This window comes from Heliangelus exortis, chromosome 6, assembly GCF_036169615.1.
Source record: "Heliangelus exortis chromosome 6, bHelExo1.hap1, whole genome shotgun sequence".
In the NCBI taxonomy this organism is placed as follows: Eukaryota; Metazoa; Chordata; class Aves; order Apodiformes; family Trochilidae; genus Heliangelus; species Heliangelus exortis.
The window spans coordinates 23,753,052-23,776,175 of NC_092427.1; the positions used below are offsets into that span (position 1 = coordinate 23,753,052).

The following is a 23,124-nucleotide window of genomic DNA, read 5'->3' on the forward strand; positions in this document are numbered from 1 at the left end:
TTTTTTTTTTTTTTTTTTTATGTGTCGGATTTCCTTGATTTAAGCAAGAGAAGTTGGAGGAATCTGTGTTTCAATCACATGTTGAAAATCTGAAAAGGAGTCAGAGTGAATCTAACAAAAGAATTAAGGCTTTTTGAAGTCAGAGGCTTACAGAACTTAATGTGATTTATCAAAGTGAAGGTTAAGAGCTGATCTGATTGCAGTGTATGATGACTGCACACTCATAGAGAAGCTATCTGAGATTAGGGTGACCTTTATAGAGAAACACAATTAGAAACACAATTAGATCGAGTGGTTTATAATAGACCTGGTAGCATGGCTTCCCCAGCCCTGGAAAGTAGTTAGAAACTTTTAAATCAAGTTGCCAACAGTTTTTCCTAAAATTTTGGGTCTGGTTGACCACAAATTATCAGCCTTCATTGTAGGAAGGGTCAAAATTCTCCAGTGAGTGAAACTGTCGTGAACTTTTTAGGGAATCAGAATAATCATTCCTCTGGGCCCAAAACCAAATCTTTATATTGCTGCAGATGTTGCTTTCTGTACTGTGTGATTGTGAATACAGGCATACAGAGAGAATCATCCTCTTCTTCAGTTTTTCATGCAAACTGTACTTTAAAAGGAGCACATGAAAGAGAGTAGCACACCAAGTGACTCCACATTTTGCTGTAGGAGTGGATATAAACAATTAGAGAGGGGAGCCCAACTGCTAGTGACTGGAGGCAGCAAAAAGGTCTCCCAAGTCTAGGACCCCAGACCTGCACTTCTGTTAACAGAGATGTGGAAAATAATAATAATATTTAAAAAAAAATTAGCTGAATTAATCTCTAAGGAAAATAAGGAAGCCCTTTTCATTGTCTTGTACTAAAAATGATTTAGAAGTGCAAACTCCAAAGGTGTCTCTTTTTTATTTTTTAACTCCTCACTGTTATTTCAATAACTCTTAATGGACAGGTGTACTATCTGACATGTTAGCAAGTGCATCACAGCAAGATTTTTGTTTTGTTTTAAAGTGCCTCCAGGCTGATTTCACTGACTAGTAGCAATACGTGGAGGTCACATTTATCACAGCTACTGTTTTCCTCCAGGAAGCTGGAGCTTGCTGCCAAATTGAGCAGAGAGGGAGAGGCAGACAAAGGGAGAAGCTGCATTCAGAGATTTGTCTTCAGAGTGCAATATTGTTACTGTATTTTGGGAATCATGTGGAAGGGACACACCAATCCCTGTGGTCTGAGTTCTTTCTTAGTGGATGCTTCTGTCTTTATGCACCTGGGGAAAGACACCTACTCCTTATTTAATGCTCTGTGCAAATGTGCTACGTGTAAGCATATTAAGAAAACCTGTTAGACGTGACTAAAGCAACCCTCAGATCACAAGATTATGATGAAAAAAAATCCTATAGTATTTTAAGTTAATTATTCTTTCTGTTCTAATTAAATGTTTGCATAATCTCTCCATCTGCTGCTGGGAATCTGACACCTCTATCCTCTGGATTGGTTATTGGCCATTACCTCTGCCTGTTGTTTTTCAAACCCCCAAATGTTGTGAGTAGCATAGAGATAGAGGTGTGGGGAGGTGGTGTTTAGAAATCTACAGGCTCATCATACAAAAATACATCTCTGAGCAGTCACCCTCTGTTAGTCAAGGAGCACTAAAAAGTGGGGAGCATTGACAGAATTCTCACAAGAAAAGGAAGCTGTGCATGTCATGGAATCATTTAGGTTGAAAAAGACCCTTAAGATCATCAAGTATTTAACACTACCAAAGCCACCACTAAGCTATTTCCCTAAGTGCCAAATCTACACATCTTTTAAATATCTCCAAGGATGGTGACTGAACCACTTCTCTGACCAGCCTGTTCCAGGGCTTGATAACCCTTTTGGTGAATTCTTTTTTTTTTCCTAATATCCAATATAAGATTACCTTGGTGCATCTTGAGGCTATTTCATCTTGTCCTACCACTGGTTACCTGGGAAAGCAGGCCAACACTCACATCCTTACAACCTTCTTTCCAGTAGAGCTACATCAGTAGAGCTGACTCAGGTGTTTCTGGTGATGCAGAATGAGCAAGGCAGTGTGTAACAGTGTAGTATTGATTTGAACAGTAAATTACACTTAGCAGTAGCCAAATGAGAAATAGATTCCCTGGTGGGACAAATGCAGCAAATGGAGCAGGCAGATTCTTGCTAGTTTACATCAGCACCAAATATTCCATCACAATGTTAATATTTCTGATTTTATGTTGGGCACTTTAGGTATGTGCTCTGTTGAGTATGTGTATTCAATTCCACCACTCTTCTAGTGATCAAAAATATACCCAGTATACCACCAAAGTATACACAGTTATGGTAGGAATCTGTGTATATATGGCAGAATATGTTATAAGCTTCAGCATAGAGTAATTTTCCACAGTGATATGATGTTCAGCTTTCCTGACAACTGGAGCTCAAACATGGGAGGAGATCATGTAGGCCTTCTGATCTAGGGGCACATTGAAAACATCTGATCTACTGGATGTTTATTGCTGTTAGATTGCTTACATCATGATCATTGTAATAATGGCAAACAAATAAGTAGTGTTGTCCAACGGTTTAAAAAAATCCCAGGACTTAATTCAAATACAGCTCCTGCAATGTTCATTTTTGTGTGCTGCTGTTTTCTTCCTTTGATTGTCAGAGGGAAACATTGGATTCTCTTAGCAGTTTGTTCCACATAAAGTTTAAAATTTTGCTTTATTGGAGTAGAACAATGCAGGATGCTGTAAGGCCACTCTTAGCGTTTTTCAGAAGCTTCTTAATGCCCAGTGGTAAAATGACACTATTAAATCTCTTTACAGACTTACCAATATTCTGCTTATGAATGTTTGTCTATCAGACAACTCCATATTCAACCCAAAAGGTTGAATGAGAACATGCTGAGAGGCAACTGAATTGAGGACACACATTCCCAGTAGTAATTTTAAACCTTACTCAGATTTAAAGGTTATGCTACTGTTATAAGAAGATAGAGATTTTAGGTATAGATTTTTGTTGGAGTGGTAGCAATAGTGTGTGTGACACTTGATTAACATTTTTCAATAGATAAGCAGATCAAGAAGAGAATGAAAACTTAGAAATTAGGTCATTAGGTAGAAAAGGCAAATGTACATCAGTGCATTATCACTAGCTCAGATGTATAACCGGGAATTTAGCCCTGGATACTAGGCAAGCACCCGAAGCTCCAACTCGGATAAGCATCTGGGTTTACCCAAACATTTAAAGTGGAGATCATATCTGGGTAAAAATTATTCAAAATACTCTGGATTTCCAACATCACACACAAAAAAGCAGCTTTTCTAGCAATATAGTATCACCTCATTTAAACAAAAGACTTAGAAATTATGCTTAATCTTTCTCTTTGCAGCAACTTATCTTCTGACAGATCAGTACTTTCTTATTTCTAAGGCTCACAAATTGGTGTTTGTGCTGCATGCTATGTATGAAATAATATTTTAAAATAACCAGAACTTCAATTTCACTGAAGGAATTATCCTGATGCACTTGCTAATTTTTTTTATTCTTCATACAACTACTTTGAAGTGGTTTAGGAGTCTGGTTCAGTTTTCAGAAGGCATCAGAGGAACCCCTGGTATCAGGACATAGAGGGAGAATTTCTGGTAACAAAAATGATAAGAGAATTTGAGGATGAAATTATTGTATTACTGACAATAATATATAACAGCTCATATAAAGCTGCTTTAGAACCTGAGGACTGAAAGCTGACTAATATGATGCAAGCTTTTAAAACTCTTTCCACAGAGAATGTAAACTTTTGGGTGGCATATATCTGTTAGGCAAATTAATAGAAACTTAAATAAGAGTAGTATAAGAGGGCACCTCATACTGTAAACCTCATGTAAAGTGTCAACATAGTTCCTTTTTTAAGATATTTCAGACTTGCTTGTAGGGGTCAAAAAATATGTGAGTATGGATGTTTTAGTTGACATATTTGAATTACCAAAAAAGTTTTCACAAAACCCTCTGGCAAAGATATATAAGAAAAAATTGGTATAAGAGGATCCTTGCATGCCAAAAAGATACTTGAGAGGTGAGCTGAGTAAGTTTGCTAATGGTGAAGTTCTCCAAATTAGTGAGGACAAAAAAAAAAGACCAAAACATTGTGAAAGACTTTAGCGAGACTGAGAAGCCAGACAGTAAATGGCTGGTGAAGTTCTATTTGGATTAATATAATGTGATGTACACAAAACTTCACATGGGCAATAATGTGCTATGAATTGGCCATTAAAAATTGGGAGTGAGATTTCAGGCTTATAATAGTGATTCCATTGAAGCATCAGCTCAGTGTTCAGTAATGATCCACGTTGAGTATTGTATACAGTTTGTGTTCAGGCCTTCAAAATATTTTACTGAATTCTTTGAATTGTGGCAGAATTGAGAAGGAAAACAAGAATGCTCAAAGGAATGAAATGGTTTACATGCAGATAACTTGGGCTGTAGTACAGCTCTTATAAAATTGAGTTGGATGGAGCTTTTGGATTGTCACTTGCTACATTTATATTTTTTAAGTGCTTTGAAGGTCATTGTCACTACTCTCAGTAGTTTTAGAGTATTTCTCATCTTTACATGATTTGAAATCTGGAAATAGAAATAGTAGTAGTGGATTACCACTGAAACATGTCCAGAGTCTGTTAGTCCTTGCTCACTTCAGAAATTTGAGTAGTTTTAAGAAGATTCATTGGGAAAAAAAGATAGTATCTTCAGCTTTGATGGAAAGATGTTTTTAAATTTATCTTTTCATTAAACTGATTCAAATAGGAGAACAAGACTGTAAGGTTGTTAACTGTAGTTATGGCTACCAGGGCACTGTGAATTGCCTTATTGTTTCCTTCTGTAGCATAAGCAGCTTAGTGCATATTTTTATTTGCATTTAAGGTAATTATTACTTTCTGATATTTTTCTTGTTTTGTTCAACTGGGTTCCTTTTCCTTTTCCTATAGTTAGTAAATTATCCATGAGCCAGCAGTGAGCCCTTATTGCCAGGAAGGCCAATGGAATCCTGGATTGCATAAAGCAGAGAGTGGCCAGAAGGCCAAGGGAGGTCATTCTCCCCTTTCACTCTGCCCTGGTGAGGCCACAGCTGGAATACTGCATCCAGTTCTGGGCTCCTTAGTTCATGAGAGACAGGTAACTACTGGAGAGAGAGTCCAGAGGAGGACAACAAAAGTGACTGGGGGATTGGTACATGTCTCCTATTAGGAAAGGCTGAGAGAGCCAGGACCAGGACTTTAGACTGGAGAAGAGAAGGCTGAGGGGAGATTTTGTTAAATCTACAAGTATCTAAAGGGTGGGTACAAGGAAGATGGAGCCGGGCTCTTCTCAGGACTTCAGTGACGGGATGAGGGACAATGGGCACATAGGGAGTTCCATTTAAACATAAGAAAAACCTTTTTTACAATGAGTATGGCAAGGCACTGGAACAGGCTGCCCAGAGACGTTATGGAGATATCTCCTTCTCTGGAGATATTCAAAACCCACCTGGACGCAGTCCTGTGTAATGTGCTCCAGGTGATCCTGCATTAGTGGGAGAGTTGGACTAGATTATCTCTAGAGGTCCCTTCCAACTCTGATAATTCTGTGAAATACTGGTGCTCCTCAGTGTGCAAAGTATGTTGCATCACTTCCTAATATATACCTGAACAAATTGCTCTCTCCCTCTTTCTTGCTTCCTCCCTTCTTCCCTGCAACAAAGAGGATTGTTTTGTGTAGTGATCTGAGATCAGTTTACCCTGCAGCATTAATCTCACAGAGAGAAACTATTTTATTTTTCCAGCATTCTGTAATCCATCCCAGTTTCTGATATGTTTAAAAGCTATTAATTGTTAATGTTGCACGTCTTGAATTCTAATCATGACCAGACTACATGCAGAGCTCCAGTTTGGGAAGGATCATTAGCCACTCTCCTGGGGCCCCTGAGCAGTACTTTCTGGAAGCATACAGCTTCCAGAATACAGTCTGGAATAATACAGCTCTTCATGAGATTTTGTGTAGATTTTGTCCTTGTGCTATTACATCTCTTTGAAACTGGGACTTTGTGCATAGTCTGTGATGTATGATTTGGACTGCATTGCTTAACTCTAGCATTTTGTATTGTTACCTGGAATACATAGATGAGTCCTTGATCACTGCTTCTTATCCCTTTCTCTCTCTTTTTTTTTTTTTTTTTTTTTTTTTGTGTGTGTGTGTGTGTGGAGGGTTTTTTTTTTGGTTGTGTTTTTTTTAATGGGACTGCAGATGCTAGTGGGTATTTTTGCTATTTTTTTTCACCAATCTCAGATCTTTTGTTGTAGATTGTCTGATCTAACAATTAGTAGTTAAGTTGAAAAGCACAACATACTCCCCCCATGATTATCCCCTTTACAGAAACCTTTTAATATATTTATATTTCTATAAATATTTATTTATTTATATTATATAAATATTACATCTGTTGATCTATCCATTAAAAATTGATGCTCAAAAAAACTTTTAATCTACGTGTAGAGTTGTTATATATTATGCGGGGTGATGCAATAAATGCTACAAGTCAGAAACTAAAGTCTTTTTGTTACATTTTAAGCTTTTGAACTTTGGACAGTCATTATATTTTAGAAACAGAGGAAATGAAATAAGAGTTTTTATCTTAGGGTTTTTTTAGACTTTATCACATTTATTGTAACAACAGTAGTTAATTGTAGACAAGGTATTTTTACTTATGTAATTGTTTTATATAGTACCCCTATGGAAATAAAATACAGGGTTTAATGGCAAATACTAATAAAAATTGCACCATCTCTCCAGAAAATTTTTTCCAATGCATTTGGTTTAAAAGAAATGTAGCAAGAAACCTATGTAGCTATGGTCCAAGAAAGTTAAGAGTTTAAAATCATCAGAGAACATCTTCTTAGGCAGATATGATGCAATATGTTTTTCTTGTATTTTTGTTTGTGTGTATATGTGAAGTAAAATCCTCATTAATGCAGGCTTCTCTGGAAGTTTAAATATGTACTAAGAGACAATTACAGGTTTAGAAAGTCTGGAAGCAGCTAATTTACTGTTATAATTCTTTAACTAATGAATCAATAACTTCAGCTTTTCTCTCTTCCTTTGGGTGATGTGTACACCCAAAATTAAGCAGCCAGGTTTGATTTCTTCAAATAATACTGCAAAGGAAAAAAAACCAAAACCTTCACTGTTGACTTCAAGGCAAGCTTCAGAAAAACATAAATTGAACTATTTTCTCCTACGCTACTTTAAAAAATTTTGAGAAATGAGTACTTATCTTTTCTTGTAGAATGCCATTGTAGAATTGCTTTTCTTGTAGAATGTTCTTGCTCAGGGCAGGATCAGCTGTGAGACCAGGCCATATATTCCATCTTATTTCAATTAGAAATATATGTTTGCATCTTTTTGAGTCAGGAAATTAATTTTAGTCTGTATCCATACCACATCAGGAAAATGACATAATATGGTTGAGGCCTTGATGAGGCTTATAAACTTTGTTCCTGTAACATCCAGTGCCATTCCCCACCTCTTGCAGTGTTAACAACAGAGCTCTCTGACATCCTGAGTGTTCTAAACTGCTGACCAACAGCACTCCTGGTATTTAGTAAAGATGTGATCAGTTCCTGAAAATATTTAGTTAAATTCAGTGCTTCACTCATCTCACATTTTTCACAGTGTTAAAATGTTTTCTGAAGCACAGTAGTTTCAGTATCCTTTCCTGGTTCAAACATTCCCTTTATGTCTTCCCGTGGGCTCTGTCACTCACCAGTTCTGCATGGCAGTGTTTGGGAGTTGCAACATCTTTGCCCAACAACTGATGTTTCTGCTGAAGTCTGCAGAGGGCCTTTTTCTCACAGAGAGGTCTACAGAAGTGACTGTTTTCCAAATACCTGCTGTTATCTATTACTGAATAGAAAAACACGTAGAGATAAATAAATGACAGTGTTTTCATAGGGGGCAAAAGTGCTTCCTTGCAAGGTGTCTGTTGGATCAGCACATGACATGTGAAGGCTTTAAGGGAGCTCTTAGCAATCCAGAGGTGATAGTGGGCCTGGGGATGGCAGCAACAGTTTCTTCATAAGCTCTGGTGTTCTAGTAATTCCCTCCCTAGTGCTAAATCTAATTATTCTCAGGACTGGATTTTTATTTACTCCTGTTTATCTTAAAAGTAAAGGAAAAAAAAAAACTTCCATCAGAAATTTTTATTTTTACAGGGCATCATACAGTACAGAAGAAAATTTTAAAGGTTTAAATTGATTTTTGTTTGTTCTCTAGATGGATCCTGTGCAAAAAGCAGTCATAAACCACACATTTGGAGTCTCCATTCCACCAAAGAAGAAACAAGTAATTTCCTGTAATGTCTGCCAGCTTCGCTTTAACTCTGATGTGAGTATTGGCTTGCTTTTTTTTCTTTGGTTGTTTTTTTGTACATTAGGTAAAATTAATCTAAACCTCTTTTACCCAACCAAATTATTCCTGTCCTGCCTACATTTTGTTCAGTTTCCTGGGCTGTTAATTTGTTTACTCAAAGGTGGAAGCCCATAAGAGGTACATTGCTATTTGATTTTCTTGAACAAATCTGGATCAATATCCGGTGTCACTTGCATTGATGATATCCTGTTTGGCAGTCCAATAACCCTCAAGATGTACAGAAGAAAAAAAGAAAAGGCTTAAAGAAGGTTTGTTCTTTGATTTTTTTTTTAAAGGAGGAGAAGCAGACAGAAAAGCTTCCTTGTGAGTTCTCCATGTCATTCCTGCACTTCTTCTAGAATAAATGTATTTTTTCCTGTTGCTTCTACATCCTTGCTGATAGTGTCTTCTGATTTTGTAAGAAAGTCAGTCTTGTGGTAATTTTCATTTGGAATAAATATGAAAGTTTACTTCTAGCCATCTTTTTAAGTAGAACAATGTTCAAGGAAATTTTCTTAGATGTAATTTTTTAAAAAATAAATTACAGAAGAGCACATTTACATTTGCTGATATGCTTAAAATATATATCTATTTAATATTTTTCCTAATGAGCTAAAATTAAAGAAATTCAAGAAAACTATGTCTAAGAAAATTATGACCTTTGACACTTTAAAAATAGGCATTTTTTTCTTGGACACCACTTACTAATGTTATTAAGTTACTTGGAAAACCCAAAAATTTCTTTTTTTTTTTAAATCTCAAGAGTAAGAACAAATCCTTAAATGATGTGTTAATATTATAGATCTTGCTGTCACAATTTAAGGCTAAGAAATAGTTTTGCAGACACACCCTCAAAGCCTTCAAGCACATGGTGCTCCTAGATACTAACAATCAGTCACTTATACCTATTGTTCTTATTTTCTCTGCCTCTACTATTCCACTTGGAAAAGTGTCTTGTCTGGTGGTTTTTCCAGTTTGGCTTTCTTGTCTTTGCTGGTAAAGATTTTGAAGCAGTGCTGTTTTACCTTCAAATTGATTTTTAAATCTGGCATCTTTTGACAAGCTTATTAAGCTTTCTTTGAAGTGGCAATATCTACTTCATTAACCACTTTTGAAAGTCATTGTTTAAAATTTAGTTCACCTGTCTTTACTCTTCAAGGTTAAGATTTAAAGTCCAAAAAATCTTTTTGCTCTGATATTTTACTGAGTGAAACAAGGAAGTAATGAAGTTTTTAAAAATTTCCCTTAACTCCATGGATCTGAATCTTGCTTTTGAGCTGGAGCAGGGAGACAGCCTGGCCTGTTCATACCCTTCTTTCTGCTCCTGAGGTCAGGGTCCCTCTGATCAGAGTCCCAGACAGCTCCCTGGAGGAGTCACTTAATTTGTCTGCATTGTCATTCAGGTGGAAAAACAGCACTTCAGGCAGGCTGAATCACAGTTTAGTTGGTTCAAAACAAAAAAAAGAGCTGAAATATTATATCATTTTGTACATCTGACAACCAAGCTCTTTTTCCTACCTGGACTTACAAAGTAAAACACAAAATGCATATTATATTCTATTTTCAATACTGGCATCACAAAAGCATGGGAGATTATAGGCTTGTTTCTCCTTCTGAGGTGGGTATATTTATGCAGTTCTTTCTAAAGGTGATCAATGTCTTCACCTTCGTTTACTTGAAAGTATCATCATTCTTGTAAGAAAACATGAAGCATCATGACTGTAACACTGTTATTTATAAGATGCATTTCCTTAATTCCTACAGCTATTTGCTTTATCAGGATATTGACAAATAATATGGAAATTCTATTTTAGAATGTGTTAATATTCTAGTAATATTATATTTATTTTCTGGTATTAAACAGGTATTAAACAGGTATTAAACGTCCATAAACAGGACGTGAGAAATACTTGGACAATTAATTTTCAAAGCATAGAATTTCTAATTTAAAAGCTCTATTGCCTTTCATTGGATTATTCAGCTTCTCCTGGGAAGGTTACATAAGATTTCAAATCTTTCCTTCAGGTTCCATCTTTTGACCTTAAGTGTGATTTATGTGAGTGTGTGTTGCTTTTTCTTTTCCCCCGAGAGAGTGAGATCTTATTTTATTCAGATAATCAGCATTATTATAATTTCACGGAGGTAATTCTAATGCCTTTCAGCAAAGCTCTGTAGACTCTTATTTTTTAGCTTATTAAAAGCCCCTTCACAGGAACAAAAATGTGCTCTCTTTGTGTATTTTAATTTTGGTCCTTTTGTAATGTGTAATTATGCTTGGGGGATGGAATGGTCTTTACAATCCATCCTGTGTTAGGACCAGGGAAAAGAGAGTCAGGTATTTGTGAACCTTGTAACTGCTGAATCTTTCAGTGAATCCCTTCCACCATGTAACATCTGAAGAATGTACTGAGAGCTTTTCAGGTGTCATGAAACTGATAACCTTCATTGAGGCCCTTATTATTGAAGAATAAAATCTGTAGTAAAACTACTTCACACCTGCAGTTTCTTCAAGCTGTACAAGGCTGACATGCTTCTAGTTGAATATTCTGACCTGCTTCTGGTAATGCTTCTATTGCATGAGTAACATAGGAACCAGTGAATATGCATCTGTGAGAAGAAAATTGGTTTCCTTGCCTGCAGTCTTTTCCTCACACTGCAGACACCCGCTGGTTTGGATCAATAGACCAAAGTATTCAGACTAGTCAATTTATAGTTGTCTTACCTTAAATTCATACAGTAAATTGCAAATGTATCAGGTTTTTTTTTGCTGTGTCTGCAGGTTAGGTTGGGTGAGAGTGGTTCTGGCATCAGATTCAGAGGTAACAAGGATCTGCAGCTGTCTTCAGGAAGAGAAAGTCTGATGTCAGGGCTGGAAGAAAATTTTAAAAGAGGTTGTTTCTAGTGTGGGAATAAATATGTCTAATGTTGAAGTGATGCCTTTTGTATTTTGAAAAATTAAAATTGCTAGGATAATTCTATTTTTAGTCTATCATGTTATACTTTTAATAGCATGTTTCCTTACTGTATTCTTCAGGATCTTTCAAACTGCTGCTGAGAGGAAGAAAACATCTGTGTAGAAACTCTTAAATTCAGTTGAATTTCATAGAGCCATAGAATGGCTAGAGTTGGAAGGAACCTTTAAGATCATCTAGTTCTAACTCCCCTGCCATGGGCAGGGACTCCTCCCACTAGATCAGGTTGCTCAGAGCCCTGTCCAGCCTGGCCTTAAAAACTTCCAGGGATGGGGCTTTCACCACCTCCCTGGGCAACCTGTTCCAGTGTCTCACCACCCTCATGGTGAAGAACTTCTTCCTAATATCTAATCTGAATCTGCCCTCTTCTAGTTTGAATCCATTCCCCCCAGTCCCATCACTACCTGATGTCCCAAAAAGTCCCTCCCCAGCTTTCTTGTAGCCCCCTTCAGATACTGGAAGGCTACAAACAGAGCCTTCTCCTCTCCAGACTGAATAACTCCAACTCTCTCAGTCTGTCTTCATAGGAGAGCTGCTCCAGCCCTCTCATCATCCCCATGGCCCTTCTCTGGACACACTCCAGTGCATCCATGTCTTTCAATAGGGGCTCCAGAACTGGATTCAGTACTCCAGGTGGAGTCTCACAAGAGCAGAGCAGAGGGGGAGAATCACCTCCCTCAACCTGCTGGCCACGCTTCTCTTGATGCAGCCAAGGATCTGGTCAGCTTTCTGGGCTGCAAGTGTACACTGATGGCTCATGTTGAACTTCTCATCCACCAGCACCCCCAAGTCCTTTTCCTCAGGGCTGCTCTAATGCCAGTCACTGCTCAGCCTGTATCAGTGCTTGGGATTGCCCTGACCCAGACCTTGCACTTGGTCTTGTTGAACTTCATGAGGTTGTCATGAGCCCACCTCTCCAGCCTGTCAAGGTCCCTCTGGGTGGCATCCCTTCCCTCCAGTGAGTCAGCTGCACCACACAGCTTGCGGTCATCAGTGAACTTGCTGAGGGTGCGCTCAATGCCACCATCCACGTTGCCAACAAAGATGTCAAACAGGACTGGTCCCAACACTGATCCTTGAGGGACTCCACTTGTCACAGGTCCCCACTTGGACATGGACCCATTGACAACCACTCTTTGGGTGAGGCCATCAAGTCAGGTCTTTATCCACTGAGTGTTCCATCCATCAAACCCATGTTTTACCAGCTTGGAGACCTGGATGTTGTGTGAGACTGTGTCCAAGTTTTTAGATGGCTTCAAAACTGCTCTTCATCTTAAGTGGGGTAATCTTCCTTTTCCCAGCTCCCGCCTTTGACTTCCATAAATCCTTTACTTTGGCTTCTGTATTTTAACCTGATCTGTTTATGCTCTTCCAAAAATGTAATGGTGGATTTTGGCTTATATGTATAGACATTCGCTATCATACTCGATCTGTCCTTTTCTAGAATTCATTAGCTTGGTCAGCTTGGAAGATGTGTTTTTCTGCTAATAAATTCAGGCACAAACAGTTGAGCTCTGTCTTCTCCAGAAGAAAGTGAAAAATAAAAGAGATGATACAAAGTCTTGAGAACCAGAAACATAAGACGCCATCTCTGTGAAGTAACACCAAACTTAAGTGTCATGTCCTTGATAATCTGAGTTGATGTCAAGATTATAACACAAAACTGGAAGCTAGTAGCACTCTCAACAATTCAAAGGAAATGAAATGGCAATAAAAGGAAGAAGGACACTGAAAAAAGTTTTTTTCTAAATGAATTTTTAATGACGATAGCTACCAGGAGTCAACTGCTGTTGAATTAAGCTGGAAAATTCAGTTTAGTAAGAATAATGTTACAAATATTGGTAGCTGTCGAGATTGATAAGTCAGAATAATCAATAAGATATTTATTTTGGCTGACATAAATTTCACATTGCTATGCAGAGGAATATATTTTTTTTTGAAAATTTTTTAAAAAAAACCCAGCACAAACAAACAACTCCATCCATTGGAAGTTACACTTGGATTTGCACGAGTATATTAGAATACTCATAGCTCTTTCCATCTTTGCATCAAAAAAATCTGTTTACACCATTTTCTTTTCATTTCTACACGGTGATGTAACGGTATGTGTTCCAGTGCAGCAATGACTGCTATGTCAGTGAAGTTTAAGGTATAGTCTTGCATGTTATAATCCAGCTCAGAAAAAAACAGAAGTATCTCAGTTATGTTTACTACCACCAGATACCATGCAGCAGAAGGGGAAGTGTCCCTTTTCATGGAACAGATTGTGATAATGAGTCAGATTTTATATTTGCTTAAAGGACACCAGAGCAAGGGACATTATTCTATTTCAGCAAGAGGAAGCAAGACAGGAACTAGCTTAGCCTTTGGAAAAATTTTTTTTTCCTTTTAAGAATTCTGGAATGACTTGCAAACCCATGATGTATCTATGTAGACCACAGACAAGCTTTGCTAAATAAGTTTTTGTATTAATTACATAGGTCTGGCTTGTTGATATTATTTACATTAGAGACATTCTAGCAGAAACAGAGCAGCTTGAGTGAATTTGCTGAATCCTTATAATAACTGTAAGAGGGTCCAGTAGCAACAGGACAAGGGCAAAAATTCTCTTATCTCATTCTTTTGCATACTGCTTGCAGCCAGATGAATCTGCAGCATCTCTTGCCATGGCTGTGTGGCCTTAAATCACTCCAGTATCTGTGGAGCTTTGACCAGGCTGTCCTTGTGATATGTATTATGTTCTCTTATGGTATCTGACACTGTAGGTTGCAGCCATAAGAGAAAAATGAGCTGCAGTTGGAAGGATACCTATTTGGCTTCTTCACAATTGCTTTTTTTCTCCATACCTATGAGTTATCACCTTCTGTTCAAGTAACTTCTCTCTGCTCTTCTCACTCCTTATTTGTATTGATAGTCCACAGAGTTTTTGGAGCATTGGCACTATCCAATAATTTCAGTACTAATCCACTACCTTTCTTCAGCAGCCAGACAACTCTTTGTATTCCAAACACACAAATACACTATGACAGGAGTCAGTGGTGTTTTGTTGATGTTTCTTAGAAAACAGTGTCATCTCTTGGTCACTTCTAAGTCTCTTCTGTTTCTTGTAGAAAGGTCTTTGGCTGTGATGCAGCCCAGTGAGTACCAACATTGTTGCCAGGACATGATTTGTTTGAAATAAGCTTGGGTTTGTGCAGCATGTTGTTCTGTGCATCAAGACTGACAGTCGGTACTGCTTTCTGGTGTCACCTGTAAAGACCTGGGAATCAAGAAAAAACACCTTGTTTGCAGATCCTAAAAAGCAGGTGTCTTTTTGTTGGGTATTAGGAGATGCTGAATGTCTATATGCATTGTTGAATGCATTTATAGTTAATAAAAATTATGTGATGGTAGCGATCATCTTTTTAAAAAGTCAGAAGGTAAATTTTTGAAGTTCAGACAAGTATTACCAAATGTTAACTTTTCAAATTTGAATGAATCACTCGTACTGTCAAAAAGATAACACATGGAATAATCAATAGCATCAAGTGAAAATCTACAGATCTGTCATCATCTTTTATCAAATGTTTTACATTTTCCCTAGAAATAAGACTATTTATATTGATTCTTTGGCAGTGAAGGGTAGTGAAGCAGATAGAAGGTAATTAACAGCATAAATCTCAGGAACTTGTGAAAGTAATTTTCTGTTTTGTAGACAGAACTGACAAAATGATGAAAGTTGTTAGCTACAACATGACAGAAATATTGCATGATTATAAGGTGCAGGGCTATAATGTTCTGAAAGTTCTGTTCAAATAACAGCTATTTAACAAAGCTCTTAACTAATTTTCGTTAGATATTTGAAATGAGTTGGCTTCTTATGACACGGCTGATCTTTACAGCTTTTTGATTTTCTGTGTCCTGTTCAATAGAAATCTACCTTACTATTTGGAGCAATTAGGTTTTAGAAATCTGTTGAGAACAGAATTGAAAAAATAATGCATAGCTTCGGTATAACAAATGTAGGAATGCTTCAGTTTTGCTGATTTATTCAGTTACATCTATTATTAATGTCAAATGATACAAACCTAAATTTTTTAACACAACTTTCTAATTTAACACTTGATGTAATTTTTACTGAAGTTATTATTCTAGTCTAAATTCTTCTTAATTTACATACTCCTCATACATACACATAGTTTTACATTATGGCTCTAACTGGTAAAATATGTGATCAAATATTTAGTAGGCTGATAAGTGTTTTAAGAAAGGGAGATTTATAGTTTAGTACTTCCTGTGAGTTAAAAAGACAATGTTATGGATATAAATACCTCTGTGCTCCTCCAATCTTACTGAATTAGATGCCTTCTCTTATCAGCCCACTGCCATTGCAGCTGTGTCAGGAGAGCTCTTGCAGAGATGCTGCACATGCATCATTAAACCACTGTTCCTTACTGCCTAATGTAATGCAATTATGGCCAACTTAACTACTTCCTAAGTACTAAGCTTTACCTGCAAAAACCATTAGGGTTTTTGTGCTTGAGACTATGTAGTTATGATGGAAATCTGTAGTTACCAGGAATTCTGCAAGTCAGGACCTTGCTTATGTCCATGCTTTTACAAGAACATTGTTATTTATCTTCCAGACTATTTAGGCCTTATTTTTATCTTTGAGATGCAAAATCTATTGATTTCAAAATGAGCTTGAGTTATTCAAGCTATTGATAATTTAGCATAAAGACCTGAATATTATGAGGGCGTTGTAAGTACTCTGAAATAATAATAAAATAAGGAAATTCTGTATTAATGACATGCTCCCTGGAATTGTAATCTGCTTGATGTATGGAAGTGGGCAGGTACACAGGTGTTGGGAAGTGGTCTTTCTACAGCATATGTTGTGACCATGTTTAGAGCACGTTAGATTTAATTTACATTTAGTTTAAAATTATCTAAAACTTCTTTGGATGTTCAGTAAGAATCTACCTTTGAAGATACCCCAGAGCAGAACAGTTTTCAGGACTATTATGTGTGCAAAGCCTTGCAATTGTGAATTGTATGTGTTGTTGAACTGTTATTGGCAGAAGCTTTTGTGGTATTATAAAATGTTTTTCATTGGAGTTTAGCATTGTTTTGACGACAACTGAATGCTTTGAGCAACAAATTGCTATTGAGACTTCTCATCCAGCTTTAAAAAGGAACCCATGCTAAAAAAACAGTCACAAGGGAGAAAAAAAGATCAGCTCTGAGCCACCATGTTCAGTTCCATTTAGTAATGGCCTTTACCTAGTATTGCAGAGCTGAAGGCATGAGCTTCCCATGTGGATACTTCAGAGTCTCCTTTTATTTCTATATTTCTCCTTTGTAAAGTTGTGCTGATATACATATATTTAATTTCATATGTTAATTGACAGACTGGATAGTGTGGTAGCAAGTTCAAGAATTCAGCTTTGGTGTTGGCAGTCCAGTGGTTTTAATTCCACCAAGACCTTTTGAAGGATTACTTCATCTTATCCTGAAGGAACATGAAAAGCAAAATCACTCATACACCCTAAACCATTAGACTTAGTCAAACCTTGCACCAGGTTGTCATGAAAGGGATACGGTAGGGTAATATTTGGTCTTCATGTAGTAATAAATTTGGTTAATTAGTCATTCACACACCAGATAGATTCTAAAATTCAGTCACTTGTGAGCTGTCAAAATTAATATTGCTAATTTCAAATGTACCATCATTTATTGCTTCTGACAGGGATCATTTTCTGTAATCTTTTGTACTACAGTCTCACCTGAATTTCTAAATGTTCTTAAAAGTAATACTACTGTCAGGGAATCTGTATGATCTGTATGTTTACTGGCTATCTATATCCTTATATATATATATACATCTATACATATAAACATATTTAGGTTTATGCAAAATAAAACCACTGAGGTTATTCTAAGTTTAATATGTTAATAGTATTCACACTTTAGGAAGCATGCTAACATGTAGAAGATGAAGACTGACATTGTTGGTGGTTTATTACATGCAATCTAGTATGTAAGGCTAACGTATGATATGCAGTCTCACAGTTCAACATCCCAATGCTTAGATTTCAAACTTAATAATTCAGAGTTGAGATTTTAAATAAAATGTTACATTTGGATCATTTCTGTGTTTCAATGAAATACATTTTCAGAAGAGGAAAAAATTGTCCTTTCTTACAGCCAAGTTATTAATCCTTATAGCAGAGAAGGCTTTCCAAAAAAAAAAAAAAAAAAAAAAAAAAAAAAAAAAAAAAAGGGTAAAATTAATTGGGGGTTTTTACTACTTAAAGACTGTGAATGGAACTAAAAACACAGATTGCTTAAATAGGGGACAAGCATCCTCCCAGCATTTTAAGGTGGTGGAATTTGAAAAACTGTGGCAGAAAATTATATGTTTATTTATCTCTCAATGGCATTCTTTATCATTTGCAGCTGAATTCAAAATACAACTTTCACTAAGCCATGATTTTCTATATGTTTAGACATATGTTTAGTGTCTTAAAATATGCAAAATATGTTGATAAAAAAGAATGCCAAGCAAATATATAAACACTTATATGGAATTTGCCCTATCAATATAAAGCTGGGGGTTTTTTGCATTCTGGTATTTGCAGCTTAAAGTTTTTCCTGTTCATTAAATCTTGCCAGACAGTACTTGATGACTTTCTATACTTTCTAACAAGTATATGGATTCATATAAATGAATATAAAATAAAATGTTGTAGTGTGTATATATCAAGCTAGTAGCCCAGAGTCAGTTTTAGAACCAAGAGGAATTTAAATTTTCCTTTTAGGTAGGAAAAATTCCATTTGAAATATTTTCTTATTCTATGTTTTAAAGAAGTTTCCTTATTCAACCTAATTAGCATTTAATGTAAGGATAATAATAATAAAAATAGAAGTACAATGGTATAGTTTCATTTTGATTATATAAGCTATAAGTTGATCTTAATACTTTTGAAATAAAAACTTAAATGTTTCAGTAATACTGAATTGTGGCACAGAAATTATTTTATCGTAGAATCAATTCATCCCACAGTAAATGTAGACCTTTACACTGGAATAAATTATTATACAATAAAAGAGCATCAGTATATGTATAAATATGAGTACAGAGACTATCCTTGAGATTGGGTATCTCTATTTTGTCTTTTCCTCTCTTCCAGTTTCTCAAATACTCGTTTGATATGAAATTTGCTTGATTTAGTAGTATTTAGTTCAGTTAGCATTAATAATGATGAAAAAATAAATTCAACATCCATTTAAAATATTGCATGCATAGGATATTTGGTCTTTAATTTTATATTTTATTGAGATTTTATTTTTAAACTGGTCAATTATCTTTGTTTCACACATGTGACTTCTAAACCTTGTGTGTTCAGAACTTCCTTTGAATTATTGAAGCAAATGAAAATAAATGTTCAGGTTCTTGTGTTAACTTAAAAAAGGAAATTTTTCATGTCATGGCTAATTTCAAAGATACGCTTATTATTTCAATTATGTGGGTTACAAAGCTTATAACCTGTACTGTATAGCTGTATGTGTGTCAGAAACAAGCTATAAATGGGACTTGAAGCAAAAATACTTGCCCACTAATATGGTACTTGTGCAAATATTTCAACAAACTGGGATTAGTAATGATCAAGATATACACAATCAGAGTAAGTGTTAACAGTAATCAGAACTTGCATTCCAATTTCAGATTTTTTTACTTACTATGGCTTCAGAAAACTCCAATGGCTTTTGTAACACAGTTACAAAGAGCATAGTTCCATGCTGAATACAGTTCCATGCTTTGTTGCATTTCAGTTATCAAAAGGCAGCTGAATCAAGTGATTTATGACACAGTGGGTAATTAGCAAACTCTGAACTTCAGTTGTATCTGAAAGGCTTAGAAAATAGTGCTTATGTGGCTAGGAAACATCATCAAGAAATGCTCCTCTAAGTTCATGCTTGAAAAGAGCATCTGTGTTTTGACTCACTGAACACTATAATTAGTTGAAGAAACCTAGAAAACAAAGGTTTAACAAAATCTGGCCCCTGGAAGTTGAAACTAGACAAACTTGTTGTAGAAGTAAGTGATATGTACTTAAATGACAAAGTGAAGCACAGTTTACCAAAGCATAATTTTCATTCCTAGCTATTTTAGAATCAAGGCTGGACAATTTTTTTTTTCTTTGCCAAATTAAACCAGACATCTTCAAATAGTTTTGGACAAGGTTGGTGTTTTCAGAAGACCTCCTTAGATGGTCATAGCAATACTTCTTGGCTTTATAATCTACAACTATGAATTTGATAATAATAATAATGATGTTTCAAAATAATAATTTTAATTACAAAAGTAATTACAACACTGGAGTGAGTCCATTCACCACATTTCCATGAGGCTTTTCTTGTGTTTATGAAATTTTATTTTTAATTCTGCCTGGACTTATCTGTTCTCAACAGGTACACAATGTGAGGATTGAATGAAGGGAATCAAAGACTCTGCTAGGTTATTACTGATATTGCAGGTATTATTATTACAAATATCAGCAGAAAGGCTTATTATCAAGGAACTGACTTACTAAGTCTTTCTCTTAAGTGCACTTATGTCTCATGTTACAGCTTTGGCCTCAGGCAACATATGATCCTATCAACAGCACACATATGCTTAGAGCAGAGAGTTCAAATATTTAAAGGGACATCATCCACTTGAAAATGCTTGAGTGGAAAATATTATTTCAAGTTAAAGTATTGGAACAGAAAGGGTATTTATACACCTCAATTTTTAGCTTCAATTTTTGCACACTGTAAGATGAATTGGTTTAATTTTGCTGATGGCAGACACTCCTTCTAGTGTTAGGAGCTTTGGATAAACCCCAGCAAGGGCAGAGACTGATAGGAAAGATAGAAGTTGACAAGTGTCCCTTTAAGTAGTGGATGTAGTAGCAGTGATATAGTTGTTGTTTATTTATAATACTGAAATTTTGTTTGTACTTTAATATTTCAAAGTTCTTTATATCAAGCAATAGTTTAATAGCTATTGATGAGTAGACTTCCATAACTTATTTATTTTTAAATCTCAGTTTCGAAGGAATTCAAAGTAATACTTAGCTGTAAATCTTTCTTGCTGAATGCTTACTGTCTGAAATCTATACAAGAAAAGATGCAGCCACAACATTTCACATTATCTTGAGTTGAAAAGTACTGTATTTCACAGGGTGTATAATCATTTAAGAAGCTTTGCTGAATATGACCTTCACACGTCAGTTTCAGTGGCACTTCTCCGTAAGTTTTAAAAGCATGTGTAATAGTTTGTGAGAACTCCAGTGCACTGTGTATTCTCTTGTCGGATCCACCTTTTTCTAGCTTTCATGTACACTCTGCCATATGATAAAACTGTTATGACGTTGTCTCAAGCTGTGGCTGCATTGTAATGCCAATTTCTGCTGATTGTAAAACGATTTTCCTTCTCATGGCAGCACACTTCATGCAATTCAAATGTCTTAGGGGTTGCAGTTGCTTTTTATAAAGAGGTGCCTAGTAGTGTATCTGAAGTATTTTTTTAGTTATGCTTGGAAAGACCAATAGTGCAAAGCTATTGCTAAATAGTGTAATGTTATGAAAATATGAAAGTGTGTTTTGTATAAAATCATGTTTCCTAGTTATTGCTAGTAAATTCATTTCTTAGGAAGTAAAGAAAGTTATTTAAATTCATTAGCTGAAATTTTCAAGGTTGGGAGTTTATAAGCATGTAGTTCTTTAAATTTGCACCTAACAAAGTGGCCTGTTTTGTCAAGGTTATGTAGAGATAGTAAAGTCAGAAGCAATACTGGAATCTTAAAGTTAGTTAGCAAATGGGTATTTACTTCTGTGTCTGACTTTGACTGTGCAATTTCAAAAGCCTAGGTTCTGAAATAATTTTAAGACAAAGGTGAAATAAACATTACATCTCAGTAGATACTTCTGTCCTATTTGGTCAGACCAAAAAGAGTACATTATATATATTACACTCACAGAAGGATGGAGCCAGGCTTTTCTCAAGGCTGACTAATAATAGGACAAGGGGCAATGGTTATAAACTGGAGCATAGGTGGTTCCATATAAATATTAGGAAGAATACTTTCACTGTGAGGGTGACAGAACACTGGCACAGGCTGCCCAGGGAGGTTGTGGACTCACCTTCCCTGGAGACATCCAAAGCCACCTGGATGCATTCCTGTGTGACCTACTGGAGGTGACCCTGCTCTGGCAGGGGGGGGTTGACTTGATGATCTTTTGAGGTCCCTTCCAACCCCTAACTTTCTATGATATTATGGTATAGAATGCAATATAAAAATATATATATATAAATATAAGCTTCTCTCCTTCGTGTCCTTCCAATTTTCTTAGTCTTCGGAAAAAATATTCAAGGCTATTTGTCAAGACTGCTAGGCATTTACTTTTCTGTATTTTACTTGGGTCTACTGAAGTTTATTGGTATGTTGTTTCTTCATTTTAACCCTTCTTGATGGATCTAATAGTGAAATCATAATGTCATTAATGCCTGATTCAGTTTCTGTTTGTGTAATGATGCAAATGCTTTGTAGTAGATCAAACAGAAGGAAAAATGGATTATTAAATCATGTAATAGCACTGCATATCTTACTAACTCCAAGCAATAAAGACTAGGGAACAGTACTTGAAAATTGAGTAGCATCTTTCTCAATTGGATCTGTTTACATTTGTACAGTGCTTTAAATCTTTAAGCACCATGGGAACAAAAATTACATTAGGAGTGCTTTATGCAGTCTCAAATCCTCTCTTTTCAAGTTACTGAAAACACATGCCATTCATTAATATCCTGTTGTTTGAATATATAAGAACTTACTTTGAGGAAAGCTGTTAGTATAAAGCTACTAAAATTTTCTAGGTGGAATAACATAGTGCCTACTATTGAAAGTATCACTTTTCTGCCTTGTCATCCATTGTGTTATATAGGAGTACAGAAAAAAAGTGAGCCTGATTTGTTCTCCTTTGTAGAGCCAGGCCGAGGCCCACTACAAAGGAAGTAAACATGCCAAGAAGGTGAAAGCACTAGAGGCAACGAAAAATAAACCCAAAGTTGGTTCTTCCAAGGACAGCGCAAAGACTAACACAAGCTGCTCCACCACGCCAGTCACAGCCAACATCTCTGACAAATCAGGTCAATGAAAACTTTCTATTCTATACATTCTTTATTTTCTCCATTTTTAGCGTTTGTACAAGAGAATGTGGTTGCATGACAGTGATCCATTGCTTGTGTTTTTCTGAACTGTTTACTATGATTACTTGTACAGAATTGTTTGGTTTTGATCTTATCGAAGTATTTTTTCACATCTGTGAAACATCTGTTGTTCCTGAATGCTGAAGTCTATTTTCTTTTTAAACTTGTGAAATTTGCATACTAATAAGTATGTGATAAGTAAGTAATAAGTATGGATGTTTTTCATACAACAATAGTAATGGACAGATGTGGGCTGAAAGGCAAGTCTAAAATGTACATAATGTAAATGTGGCTGAAGCACAAGAAACCTTTGTGCAAAATTTTTCCTTTCTGAATAGGGTAATATTGCTCAAACAGGAAATCACACCTACAGAAATGTAGTGAAGCCTCATGGTGTGGATATTTCCTGACTTCCACGAATCATCCATGCTTCAACATCCTTCCTTTGGATTTTTAATACTTTTTTTCTGCC

At 36.0% G+C, this 23,124-nt stretch overlaps 1 protein-coding gene across 10 annotated transcripts in view; it reads left to right on the forward strand.

Moving 5' to 3' along the window:
• ZNF385B (zinc finger protein 385B) overlaps positions 1 to 23,124 on the forward strand; it is a 161,428-nt gene that overhangs the window by 116,258 nt on the left and 22,046 nt on the right. For 9 of the 10 annotated variants that reach the window (XM_071747208.1, XM_071747211.1, XM_071747216.1 and 6 more), the window contains 2 exons: positions 8,313 to 8,423; positions 22,430 to 22,592. In XM_071747208.1, coding sequence (XP_071603309.1) covers positions 8,313 to 8,423; positions 22,430 to 22,592 — 274 coding nt within the window. Of the gene's footprint in view, positions 1 to 1,184; positions 1,319 to 8,312; positions 8,424 to 22,429; positions 22,593 to 23,124 lie in introns of those variants that run through there. The other variant, XM_071747215.1, reaches the window with a different exon arrangement.